We start from the raw sequence: 13,911 nt of genomic DNA, 5'->3' as shown, positions 1-13,911 counted from the left end.
AACTTAAATGGTTACTGAACATACGTACAAGGTATTGTAAATTAATAAAATCGACATTCTAAGATTAGTAAAAGAATTTAAGGGAATTTTATATTTTAAACCAAGGTCCAATAAAATGTGTGAGCAAAAACAAAAAGATGGGAAAGTCCTTAAAAGCTCTTTTAAAACAAAATCTAAGAATCTTAGCAATCTTGAAAGTTTCGAAAAATGTTTGCTTTTACACTTTCTTTGGCACTTTGACAACTCAAAGCTCAATATACGATATGCCAATTTGTAGGTGGTGGTACGCCTATTTCTACCCGGATTCGTTATTAAAAAGTACTAGAAAATCAAAAAATTATAAGAATGGGATTCCGGACAATAGATCCAGTTTTTTCCGAGACGACCAAATAAAAAGTACAGATCTCTATCCGCATACTTAAACTGCAATGCTGACTGCTTTTTGCACAGCATTCATTTATGTAAATTTGAAGTGTACAGTGGTACAGCGTTAACGCACAGGATACGAAATACTTTGAATGACATATTTTTAGACATTTTTTGGGATTTATTATACATTTTCCAGCACATTATTCTGGTTTGTGCGTGTGTTAATAAAACCAGATAAATATACAATACATAAAGAAATATATTATATCTACAATTGAATAGGACACACGCATTAAATCAAAATGGATCAACTAACTAAGCTAAATTAAAAGTATCAGTAACGTCGTTTGATTTCCACACACCTTTCATACCAATATGCTATGACCACAAAAATAACAAAACTCAAATTGCTTGACCTTTTGATTTCTTTTTTTAACATTGTAGGTAGTTCTTTTTAGACAAAATAAGCCGCTTGGTTAGCGTCAGTTGTGTGTATGGGAGGTTGTTGTCCGGGAAGGTTCTTGTTTAAGAATAAAAAATCTCTACCGCAGTCTATGCCATGTAGCTATATTCATCGCCCGAGTTCGCCGTTCGCTCAATATATTGTTTGTCAATTAATGACTCCACGCATTTCTTGATCATTGCTATGTTGGGAGTAAAGCTAACCTTCGATAAAGAGAGAACCTAAAGAAAAAATACATCATGTAATTTTAATTCACAGTCAGGTGTTTTAGATATTACCTCTTGTATTAAGGCATTGTGCTTTAAGACTTTACGCGCTTTCATAATCCTTACAATGGCGGCTTGTAGAAAGAGTTTTCGGTCCTCATCTACCGAGTTAATTGTGTGCTCAACCTACATAAATAACGTCGTTAGAAAACCAGGTACCAGGTAACCAGGTTGAAATCGAAATGCCTTACCTCCTGTGGCGTTTCTTTTTGCAAAGCCGAACTTATTTTAAACTTTGTACGCTTATTTGTGTAATCCAAATTTAATTCTATTCGAGTCTCACCGGCGAGATTCTCTGAGCTGGCATTTAAAAGCTTTGACTCGATAATAGGCTGCATGTGCTTTTGAAACGTTTCGTCGTTTAGCTGTAAGGTGTTCTGGATCTCCCGACAACTCAGACTATCACAAGTCTCGAACAGCAGTATTATCGCCATCTGGTATGTTTGCATAGTCACGATATAAGATTTTTTCAAATGGCTCAACTTTAATTCTCCATGACACATGTGATGTAGCCAAGTCAACTTCCGGCCACTAAATAATTTATGATAGTAATCCTCGAACTGAAAAATCATAACAAAGGTACAGTACACGATTAACGTATACATTTAAAATTTCTGAAGTACCTTCGACAAAGTCACACGGTTTAAGATGTATTTGGACCAAAAGAAGTTGCGTTTTGATTTGGTATGCTAAAGTACCTTTATTGAAATAAAGATACTTTTAACTTTCTATATGTCACACATTTCAAGAGAACACCTTACGATGTAGTCGTCGATTTGAAGGAAAGTTTTTTACATAAAGGTTTTTCTGTATTTATTATTATATATTATTTGTATTTATTGCTGCTTTAAATATTTATATATGTTTCTGAATATTGTTAAAAGGCCTCTCTTTAAAAATTTGACTAAATAAAGAAAGTCTGAAAAAAATTTTTTATAACTTTGGTTTGTCAAAGGCAGCTTCTATCTCGTTTTAAAATAAAATATATACATTTACGAAAAACGTACCATTTTAATAGATTTTTCAAATTCCTGTGGTACTGCAAATGGTATAACTTGAGTAGATCCCAAGGGCCACGCGCCCGCCTGCAGTACCTTAATGGCAAGGTTGATGCCTGCATAGAAATACACATACATAAAAATAAACTATCTTTAATGAATATACATTTTCCGTCTCACCTAAGTCCACATTGCTATCCTTAAGGTGAGTATTAAACTTGTTGTTCAGATCTACTGATACCGATATATCCGTAAACATGCGATGAAGTTTATTGGTAAATTCATAACCGCAGGCTTGCTGTAAGTATTAATAAAAGAAGATCTATTTAAGCTAATGTAGTTTTGTAAAAGGGTCATAACAAATTAAAACAGCATTAAAAATAAATAATTCACATTATTGCAGTTATTCACTGTGAAGTACATTTTAGACTAGCAGACCACGCACCTTCAAACGATTGATCATTCCCTCCTCCGCATCCATGCTCTGACTTTGCTCGTGGATTAGGCGCTTGGCTAACAGTCGGCTATAAAACTTTTGATACACATCCTTATCCTCGATATATTTAAATATGGTTATGTTGTTAGTAAGCTTTTGATCGATCTCTGCCTCGCAGGTCTTAGACTTTTTCAGTAGCGTATCACAGTATTTCGCCACATACTCGGCACTACGGCAAGGCTGCCGCTCGGTTGGCCGGCGATTGATAACGCTGGCGCACGCCTTGTCTAATGCGCTCAGGAATAGAGAATCGTTTTCGAAGACGTCTGCGATCAGCTCTTGGTACTTGTGATGTACCTTCAACATATTCTCTACGAACGCAATATGGATGTTTTCGCCCTTCAGCGCAGATACGGTCTGCAGACCTTCACTTTTGATGTGATCGAGGAAGGTGGTTATGAGCTCAGACTTGAGATTATCGGGTATGGGCTTTAGTACGACGTACATGTTGCGTAAGTCTTGGCGCCGCTCCTCTGAAACCATTTCGCGGCACTCCGAGTAGATGAAGCCCAAACGATCGTTAATAAACTTCTCCTCGCACTCTTTACGTAGTTTTGGCAGGGAACTGACGTGTAAAAACTTTTGGGCTCTCCGGCTTTCATATTCCAGTATCCGGATAACCTCCTGCATGTACTCCGACACTGAGCACCGATGGAGCAACTTGTTAGCCTCGTCTGTGTAGTAGGCGCCACTGGCCTCCAGCATGGGGCCTTCAAAGAGTTCCTGGTAGAGCTTAAGCGAGCCTGTTTTCTTATAGTCCTGTACCTCCACGAAGCTGTGTATCACTCCGTTGATAATTTGCACGCGATGGTGATCCAAGGTGCCATTGCTAGCTCTGTCTGCGGCAATGCCCTCGAGTATGTGACGGACCAGTTCGCTGGACAAGTACTCAATCATATACAGGCGCCAAATGTCTAGACCTAGCTCGCCAATCTCCATCTGCTCCGCAGCATCGCTTGACAGATTACCGTAGAACGATTCCGTATCGGTAATCTTTTGTTTCTTGATGTGTTGTTGATTCAGGTAGCTAAAGGAAATTAATTCCAACGATCATTGAGTTATTACAGACTTCGATGCATTCTTACATGTACAATTGGTGCAGATACTTGATACCCTGGCTATATTCCATCCAGGTGATGTAGTAACGCTGGAGAAGGTCTGGGCCACCATTGGAATGGGAGCATTCTCCCTCGATCAGCACCTTTTTGGCCAGCATCTCCTGGACGTGCTGCTCAAGAAAGTGTTTTGTTTCGCCATAAAGACGATCAGCCATCGGTTCCGGCTGCGCCACGCACAGTGTGTAAACGTCGCTATATGTTAAAGGAATGTGATTGGAAAGACAGATGTATTAGTGCTCGTTATTTTAGAAATTTTATTTTGGCAACTCACGCTTCACACATATATACGAACAGTTGCGGTCAGAATAAAAGCAGCCTGCGTTACACTGTTTTGATTATTAATTTTAAAAAGATACGTCATCGATCTATTTAATATTTACTTGAACTTAGTTTAACCTTTAAGCGGTCAAAATATTTAAATTCAAGCTAGAAAACAGGCATTTATTATTAAAACTATGATTGCATTTATCAAGATTCTACGACATTTACCAAATCATTTTCGCCTCGCTAGCAGCTATATTTGTGAATTTTGCTGTTGAATAAAATATATAGTTGAACCGCTAGGTACTAGTACATTCATAGTTTACCAACTCAAATGCAAAATAATGTGATTGAAACCATTACTTATGTTGGATTAATTTAAAAGTTAGTTAGTGTTATTTGTGTTTCTTCTGAGTTGGGTAACTTTGTAGTCTCTAGTGACCTATCACAATATCTCTCTCCAGGCTGTTTAATACTCCGACCGTTGCCAAGACGTACCTGAAGCTAGTATTCCACACCGAGCGCTCCACTTTGGTGAGCGTTATCACCGACTCGGCGATGCAGCGCAGGCGCGGCCAAACATCGACAAACTCCACTATTTTGGGCTTGAGCGACATGTCAAATGGGTCTTAGTCCTAATCCGTGGTCCGTCTGGATATGGATTTGGAAGGGTTTTCTGATGGGACAGGGTGCACGCTAATTAGAACGCCGACTGATTCTGCCTTCGCAAATATAACAATGGGCGACCGAGCGACCCTCATGCGTTGGCAGAGACCACTTCTGCTTTGCTTTTTGGCATAATCGCTTACTTTTTGCGTGGGGGCCACCAGGCAAATGGCCTTGTCCTCGAGCAATTGCACAGCAGGCCAATTACCGCTTGATGGATCGTGGAGGGGCGCGCTTGCGACCTACTCACCTGCTGCTTAGCTACGCTATTTACTAAATAATTACGCCGAGAATTTAGTTATTTTTGCACTTTTTTTTTGGTATCGTGAAATGGTTTGTCAGACGAAGACGATATCGATATAATCTATCGATATTTGAACTCGACAAAAAATTCGATGTAAAAAGAATGTCGTGTCTCCACTACCGAAACGTTTGCTTTTGTTTTGATCTTAATTTATTGTCAACGCCGATCCACTGAACAAATTTTTTACCTTCCTGCCTAAAAACTGGCCAAAGCCATTTTCTTAAAAAACTGTAAGTGCACAAACCTAAATTGATTTCATATGTGAACTGTAATAATGTTAGGATTTTTTATGATTTTCGTTTTTTTCGATTGCTTATACGTATTGCTATTGCTCTCGAGTGCCAACCTTTTTGTTCAAAAGAATATACATTTTCAAAAGATTTCAAAAGTGAGTTAAGGGTTATGCCTTAAAGGTAAGTGTATGATCTAGAAGAATGATCCATTTTGTACAGACCGAGTTTTAAAGGTCTAAACTGTTAAGTGCCTAGATGTGGCTTTCGAAAAGGCAAACAGAGATACATACAAAAAAATACAAATACAAAGAGATAGATACAAAATAAATACATGTTTAATTACTAAGAAAATATATAAAGGCTAAGATAAACAAACGAAAAAACCATTAAGCTTAAAGAAACAAAAATTTACAAAATGTATAGCTCAAAAAATCAGAAAGTCTCATATTTGTCAATGGCTAAGATCGTTGAGCGCCAAATTTTTTTAGTTGTCTGTTGGTTGTCAGTCGATTGGAACTTTTTTATCCACCAAACCGGAAATTTACTCCAAAGAATAAATTGGAGCCACATCCACCGTAGCCGCCGGTGATCAATACTTGCAACCTTCCATATGCGCCAAAAATTGGCACATCGCCTACCACTATTTCCAGCCTTTGTAGCTTCCAAAGGCCATCCACACATTTCACTTTGACCTATCCAATGTAGCAGTCGTCGATCCAAGTGTGATACCATATACTGATGGAGAAATGGATTGAGATGTAAATGATGTAAAAAATAATTAATATATATACCGAGAATTATTTAAAGAATTCGGACTCCGATTTACCAAAAGGTGTGATGTTCTAAGCATTTCAAAACATTTAAATTTTTTGTCTTTGTGTTCGCTTTAACATTGCTTACATTTTCAGTGTTGTGAGACGTCGGTGGTTATCGACTTTAGTGTTTAGAGCTGTGGCATGGGGGGTACTCCAGCCTGAGGAAAGCCTGAGCCATCAGCACGGCAGACGTTTTGTATTTATTTCTTAATCGTTATTTGGAGGTGAATTCCAAAAAATTAAATAAACTTCAAATTGCACGGTATCTTAAAAATGTTGTAATTTCATTATTTGTGTAAAAAGTTTGATTACAATTTAATCCACAGTTTTCGTGGAGATATAATTTTTCTGTGACTACACGCTTTTTACATGCATTGTTTTCGAAACTGGGATAGACAACAGCCAACATATGTAGATACATGTAAATTAAAATTTAAAATTTATTTATCTTATCTTATCCTTAATTTGAAAATGTTCACAATCTCGTCCGGACTTAGACTGATTTTCTAAATCTAAATCCTAATCCACTCAACCTAGAAATTTTTTAGAATTTTCTGGAACTTCAAATATGTTTAGGATAAAAGCTTTATACTGAAATTATTTCACAGCATTGTGAAATTGAAATTTTCTGACTGGTGTTTACTTTAAGTTTGGTTATTTATCTGCTGCTGAGATTGGAGTTTTGAATTTGTATATCAACATGTACGTGGACAACTTGTATATGTCGCAGATCATTTAAATGTAACGACATTTCTAGTAATTGCCTTTTCTATTCTTTTGATGCGCGGCAGAGAACCGTTAGAGTTTCTGGTCGCGGGTAGGAGCGGGTGCAAGTAGATTTCTGCAGGAATAACGGAAGCGTACAGAAAAATGCGGTGTGCACTAGTGCGGACTGGAGTGGGTCTCCAAAATGTGTTGGCAATGCGTGTAGAGTTAAGAATTACGCGTAATTCGGATTTTGTGAAGAGAGATTGGGTCAGTTAGTGATCGATCGTTGAGCAGAACAGACATGTCTCGCTCACGCGCCAGAAAACGTTATGCAACAACGAGAATAGTGAAGAGGAAAAAGAGTGTCCTGATGACTCTTCGACATATACAAGATTCCGACGATAACTACAAATATTAATTACTTCGCTCACAGAACCTGTTCCAAGTTGTACGGTACCTTAAAAGATTTTTACTTTTATTATTTATTTATGTAAAAAGTTGGATTACAATTTGTTTTTCACAATTTTTGAGAAGACAATTTTTCTTATATATGTCGGCGAAACAGGAGTCTCATCCATATTATTTATTCACTTCGCGATTTTGTACGTCAGCGCAGCAAGTTCCGATCGACGTCAGCAGTCAAACTTCACTGAAGGGATCTTCTTACATGTCCCTTCTTCATCATATTCTCTAATGGCTATACACACTGACGTGTGCCACATTGTCATCTCTCTCTAACACACTATTTATGACCACTCGATCGGACCTCACTCAGCTGCAGAGGCTGTTCGTGCCTCTGCCGCAGCGCTCGACAGAATTTTACCGCAATATTACAATTTCATCAGAATATGAAATCACAGAAGGAATTTCTGGAATGCGAAGAGTCGCGCTCCGACACGGCCTTCCTGACCTTTCACACGTCCTCGTGTGCCTAATCCACCAATCAAGTCCAAGTCACACAACTTCGTCAACTTAAGAACAATTAATGACAACAAGTAATAATCAGTAATTATTTAATTGACAATTCATCTCATGACTGATTTTTCTTTTACAAAGACATCTCCAATTTACATATCAAAACTTCAAACTATTTACATTTTCCATGACTTTAATTTCTCATAATAACATTGGCGTGTCTTCTCTCACACCCAATCTCTTGACCCCCGCCATAACACTTCTCGTCCCTGCGAGTTAGCTGTTATAGTGCAGTCATCATCACTTGACCCCCGCCATAACACTTCTCGTCCCTGCGAGTTAGCTGTTATAGTGCAGTCATCATCACTTGACCCCCGCCATAACACTTCTCGTCCCTGCGAGTTAGCTGTTATAGTGCAGTCATCATCACTTGACCCCCGCCATAACACTTCTCGTCCCTGCGAGTTAGCTGTTATAGTGCGGTCACACGCCATTCTATTCATAACGTTCGCCAAATGTTTCCTTTCTTGGGACACAGATGCACGATCACTAGTGCCATCTTTAAACTCTTTTCTCTCTTGGGACACAGATGCACGTTCACTAGTGCCATCCTTCAACTCTTTTCTCTGTTGGGAGTCACCATTACATTCATGCGAATATTTATATGTTCGCTTGATAACTAACGACTTCAAATTGTGTCGATGACCATCTAGTACATTAATCACTCGATGATACTTCTCACTTAACACATGACCTCATACCGAACTACTCTACATCCTTTCGCATGTTTTCCTTGCTTGTACGCTCATTTGTTTTCAACCTGCCCATTTGCTCTGCTGGCATCTGTAGCTATTGAAAACAACTCAATCCTGTTTGTTGAACAAAGCTCACGGAACTTGTTGCTGACAAAGCTTCTGCCTTGATCCACTATGATGCGACTGGGAGCTCTAAGGAAAGACATACTTGACTCTTCTATAGAATCCGCTGGCCATGTCTAAAACAAATGAAAAAAATATTTACCACACCGCAAACGATCTATTTGATCCAAAATCAGTAGCAATGGAAACTGAGTCGATATGGGCGCCCTTGAACACTTTTATTTTTATTACTTAAACGAATTTCCAATGCGCCTTATTTGGTATCCCAGTTACGAAACTATCGGCATACTTTTCCAATATATTTCTTAATTTACATTTATCATTATCGCTTACTTCTGTATTGATGTCAAAAAGTTTTTCCAAACTATTCTCATGTGCATTATTTTGAACGGCATTGATAACTTTGGATTTGTACATGCTAAATTTATTAGATTTAATCAATAAAACGAAACCAAGCTCTAATATGTCTTGGCCAATCATTATGTCGTACTTTAAATAGTTGTCCACTACAACATGAAACAAAATTTCTAAATTCAATTGAGACATTTGGACTGTTTATAGTATTTGCAAGTGGCTCTTAACTACATTGTCACCAATTCCTCTTAAAACAACTAGGTTATTAATTCTCTTGCCAGCCAATTTGTTACTTAATTTATCCTTTATTAAAGAACATTCGGCGTCCGAATCGAAAAAAAAATGGAAAGGGCTCACCCAATTGAAAAACACAGTCCACTTGGCTCACTTAGTTTCGCACACGTCAACTCGCTTTTCGATGTATTTGTTGTGGCCTTTGGGACATACAGACGCCACATGTCCCATTTCGTCGCATTTAAAACATTTTATGTTCGAACGATCTTTTAACCCAGGCGTGTTGCTTTCGCTGTAGTTTCTTCCTTTTGTGTTTGATGTACCTTCCTTTCGAGCACGGCATTCGGCGAATTTGTGGCCAGCTTTCCCACAAAAATGGCACATGGTCTGCAACTGCATTCTTAACTTTTTTTCTGGGCCAGAATCATCTTCGTTGTTACGTTTCTTGAAGGCGTAAGCTTGCAGTTGTTGCTGAAGCTCATTGCGCGTAGCCACATTAGTCGTAAACACCCACAGCAACAACTTATTATCGATTTGTGCCATGTGAGCCAACGCTACCGAAACCGCAATCTCCTCCAAATCCTTGGCCTTCCACTTAGACAGCAACAAGGTGACAATGCGACTTCCATACTGGGCAAAGCTCTCTCCAGGTGTTGGACGTCCGTTCAAAACGTTCATCAAAATAGCAGCCGACGTCTCCATTCCTACGAATCGCTGTATGAACAGTTCTTTAAACTGCGGCCACGTGATGCCAGCGAAGCATATCTGCGACAGCCATTGCGATGCACTGCCTTCTAATGCTTTGCTTAACGCTATTACGAGTGCACTGCCTACAAGCGCATTATCTGCAAAGATTAAATCCACGGTGGTGCACCATGCAGATGGATCTGCTCCAGCGCTGTCAGCGCAGAATTTTGGCAGTGCGACGTGCAAGGACTTTTCATTTGACGCCGATGCTCTCGGTGCGTGCATGGTTCTTATTATCTCCATGAGGTTACGGTTTTGTGCCTCCAACGCAGCCATATACTGATCAGGTCTGGTCTCTTGTGGCGAAGGCGATCCCACTTCTGATGTCGGCGAAACAGGAGTCTCATCCATATTATTTATTCACTTCGCGATTTTGTACGTCAGCGCAGCAAGTTCCGATCGACGTCAGCAGTCAAACTTCACTGAAGGGATCTTCTTACATGTCCCTTCTTCATCATATTCTCTAATGGCTATACACACTGGCGTGTGCCACATTGTCATCTCTCTCTAACACACTATTTATGACCACTCGATCGGACCTCACTCAGCTGCAGAGGCTGTTCGTGCCTCTGCCGCAGCGCTCGACAGAATTTTACCGCAATATTACAATTTCATCAGAATATGAAATCACAGAAGGAATTTCTGGAATGCGAAGAGTCGCGCTCCGACATATACATGTATGTATCTTCGCTGTTGTCTAGCACAGTTTAGAACACGACGGATGTAAAAAAACGACGCTAACTTACCGACGCTAATTTGACGCTGATAAATAATATTGAATGTAAATACATATTCCGAATCTGGCCAAAAAATTGTTTTTCTTTTTTTGTGTTTTTTGTGTTAAAAAATATATCTCATTTGAGGTAAAGCGGAATTCGTTTCATTATTGTGTAATTCGTGGGAAAATTGTAAGGCTTATGCAAGGCACTTCTGTCATATGGGAGATCTTAAGAATGTTATCAGCTAACACAAAAAGTGTTTCTCCAACGGCTTTGACAAATCCTTATCCTTTCCTATCGGTCATTGGAACGACCAAAATTTTTAGATGCCGTCAATGTCAAAACATCCGAAATTTAAACAGATATGCTTATTGATAGGGATTCTCTGGAAGGTCCTATTATAAATGTGATGATTGTATACAAAACTAGTTTTTATTACAGACATAATTAGGACAAGAGAAAGACATTTTATACACATAGACGCAGCGCACGGTTGTTGATTTATGTTGGCACGCCCACTCTAATGCCCACAAAGCTCCCAAAACTGGGCAATCGCCATTGTACAATATGATCGAAAATATTTAGTGAATATATAAGTGTGGAGAAGTTTTATTCAGTTAAATCAATTAAATATATATGAAAGTATATAAATATACTCGATATGGCTGTTTTCGATGATGGTTTTATCCCCTTAAGCGGCACTCCGCATAGTGACGAACACCCCATGAGAGATTGAGAAGACGACTATTATATAAACACCAATAGAAAGGTATCGCAAAAACTAAAGGAATTGGATACCTAGGCCTTGAAAAATTATATTTGATGATAACACGTCGCTGCGGGAGTCCCCCAGGGAAGTGTCCTCGGCCCTCTGCTCTGCAACTTATGTAGTTATGATATGCCGCCGCCGTACGACAGCAAACTTGGAAAGTCCATGCTGGCTACATTTGCCGATGACGTGTGTCCCCACTTACATGTTCCGAAGTGAGCTTTCTGAAGTCATACAAGACTATGCAACAAGATTCTCGAAATGAGCCAGGCGCTGGAATATTTGGGATAAAAAGCAGCAAGTCGACAAACGTATGCTACGCTCTTAAGCGAAACACACCACCAGATTTTTATATTAAGGAGGCCCTAATACCTCACCCGAACGCAACAAAGTAGCTTGGAGTAACTCTGGATCGCAGACTCACATTTTCTAAACATATTACGGACTTAAATACACGAATATGTGCTAAGATGGCGAAACACTATTGGCTACTCCGGTCGCGCAGTAAATTGTCACTATCAAATAAGGTGACTAAAAAATGATTATAGCTCTTATTTGGAAGAAATGCGGGTACGGGTGCCAAATCTGGGGCTTAGCTTGTGACAGCCAAATCAATAAGAACCAGGATATCCAGAATAGCGCTACGAAATTGGTCACTGCTTGCGAGTGGTATGTGAGAAACACAACCCTGCACAAGGATTTTATGAAATAAGTATTTGATGAAATAAACTAGTACTCAAGTCGCTACCATGAAAGGCTTAGGCGCCACAAGCGACCTGAGCAATACTCGCCCACCAATGAGGCCTAACAAAAGACAACCGAGGGACCTCATTCTCCGAGCCCGTCGTCGTAGAGCCCGTCGGCGAGTGCAGACGTGTTTCTTTTTTAGCTACGAATAGCAAGTTCTAAAACTACAACAGTGCAGTGAAAGTTGAACTCAACTTCGCACAACTAACAATTATTGACTATAGTAGCTATTTACTAAAATAAAAAATTATTCCATATTGTTCTGGCAATTGTATTATTTGGACTTAAAACAATAAATCAAAAATACACACGTACTCAGCGGCAATGTGAACAAGACGAGCGGCTTTTTTTACAACGCAATGCATACTTTGCTTTCGTCTCGAGCACCCTCACCTTCAACTAACTCGAAAATAAACTTTTGCGAGCCTACAACGGCAATGAAAACTCTGCTATCTTGGCATATTTTGCGACCGAACAACCCAACAAAACAACAGTTAAGGAACCAAAAAAGACCAGACCAACCCCTATTGTATATTCATACGAGAACAGAGTACAAACGCACTCGTAAATAAACTAGTTGCATTGGTTGGTGACAGCAAATTCCACATTATTCCGCTTAAAAAATGAAATATTCATGAAACAAAACTACAGATTCTGTGAGAAGCAGACCACCGTATAGTGACTAAATACCTAAATGAAGCCGGTAAAAACCACTACACATACCAATTAAAAAGTTGCAAAGGGCTACAGGTAGTACTTAAGTGCATTGTAGCAACAGTGGCACTTCTTCAGACGTCGGAGGGAAATAGGGTCGACAATATCATTCGCCAACGTGTTCGGGTGGGCGCTAAGTCTGTCGGCATATCGGCTGCTGTGGAAGTTTATTTGGTCTCCCAACGGACTCTTAAGTCCCTTTCAATAGCTCGGTTGCTCACTTACCAGGGTAGCCCAGATGCATGTCGTGCCGCTCGCGATTGTATTACTCTAAGCCTATTGAGCTGAGTCTTAGAGGCTGTTGGATGGCGTAGGTCAGTGTTGGACCTTATATGGCTTTTATTAAAAGAGCCTTAGTTGTACTGCTTTTGTAGTAGCGACTAAAGCGGTATTGTTAGAAAGCTCCTAATAGGCAAACTTTAAGAAGCTTGCGCTCAGCTGTGAGATTCTAATTTAGAGTCATATTAAATGCAGTATTATGCGAGATGCAACCCTTATCAGCTGCACACGGAAAGTTCAGGGATAATTTGGTTATCGTAAATAGAGTGACTTTCAGCTGATCGTTATTTTCGCCGATGGTCTTGAGTTTCCGTTTTATTTATTTATTCTAATAAATGAGTCGTGCAGTCAAGTCGTGAAAAGTGGGTGTCGTTTAAAAATTATAACCTGCGGGCGTTGAATTTTTTTGGTGCTGAAGGATATTATTAGAGCGGAAATTTAATCTGGAAAAATCAAATTCACTTAAAGCAGCCATCGAGCTACAGCGCCAACGCCCAGACCCCAAGGTTCGACTGGTGCAGTAACAGGCGGCAGTAAGAGAGAAAAGAACCGAGTCAGGCCGTCTAGTGAGCACCCTTCCCATCGAGTGACCGAAGCCTATTTATGTGTATTTAATTTGATTGCTAAATGTATTAATAAAAAAGAGACCAAAGTAAGTTTAAGCAAGCGGAGAAAAATAGCAGGGTTGGGAGACAAAAATACACTGGAAGAAGTGTCCGATGAAGTAAACATGGAAAATGGAAAATACATATTAAAATTATTGATGAACTCTGTCTACATCGGAAAAAAAATTACCGAGCTGCGAATCTACGCTCATGAAAATTGTCTGAACAATTTTATTTTTATATTATATATTAT

The 13,911-nt window shown here is 39.3% G+C and overlaps 1 protein-coding gene and 1 long non-coding RNA gene across 5 annotated transcripts, besides 5 other annotated features; both read right to left on the bottom strand.

Moving 5' to 3' along the window:
* Positions 1 to 43: 43 nt before the first annotated feature.
* Cul2 (Cullin 2) lies at positions 44 to 5,007 on the bottom strand. Of its 2 annotated transcripts, none has more exons than NM_165390.2 (9): positions 4,781 to 5,007; positions 4,470 to 4,647; positions 3,678 to 3,902; positions 2,542 to 3,619; positions 2,277 to 2,394; positions 2,106 to 2,212; positions 1,290 to 1,658; positions 1,111 to 1,224; positions 44 to 1,053 (listed from the first exon to the last, which is right to left on the bottom strand). In NM_165390.2, exons 2-9 carry the CDS (start codon positions 4,586 to 4,588, stop codon positions 922 to 924), a joined length of 2,262 nt encoding a protein of 753 aa, NP_724352.1. In that variant the 5' UTR covers positions 4,589 to 4,647; positions 4,781 to 5,007; the 3' UTR covers positions 44 to 921. The 2 variants fall into 2 exon arrangements, with proteins under 2 accessions (NP_724352.1, NP_610117.1); NM_136273.3 differs by having other exon boundaries at positions 532 to 1,053; positions 4,888 to 5,007.
* A 485-nt stretch (positions 5,008 to 5,492) lies between these two features.
* Positions 5,493 to 6,117, bottom strand: lncRNA:CR43144 (long non-coding RNA:CR43144). Of its 3 annotated transcripts, none has more exons than NR_124416.1 (2): positions 6,075 to 6,117; positions 5,493 to 5,909 (listed from the first exon to the last, which is right to left on the bottom strand). It is a non-coding gene; the product is annotated as a long non-coding RNA:CR43144 (long non-coding RNA). The 3 variants fall into 3 exon arrangements; NR_124417.1 differs by having other exon boundaries at positions 5,966 to 6,083; NR_124418.1 differs by having other exon boundaries at positions 6,001 to 6,083.
* A 594-nt stretch (positions 6,118 to 6,711) lies between these two features.
* Positions 6,712 to 7,082: a mobile genetic element.
* Positions 7,083 to 7,248: 166 nt separating this feature from the next.
* Positions 7,249 to 10,495: a mobile genetic element.
* Positions 10,496 to 11,374: 879 nt separating this feature from the next.
* Positions 11,375 to 12,152: a mobile genetic element.
* Positions 12,153 to 12,176: 24 nt separating this feature from the next.
* Positions 12,177 to 13,911: part of a mobile genetic element that runs on past the window's edge.
* Positions 12,846 to 13,134: a mobile genetic element.

Source organism: Drosophila melanogaster, chromosome 2L (genome assembly GCF_000001215.4).
Source record: "Drosophila melanogaster chromosome 2L".
NCBI lineage: Eukaryota > Metazoa > Arthropoda > Insecta > Diptera > Drosophilidae > Drosophila > Drosophila melanogaster.
The sequence above is the reverse complement of the archived record's forward strand: the minus strand, read 5'-3'. Positions and strand labels throughout refer to the sequence as shown.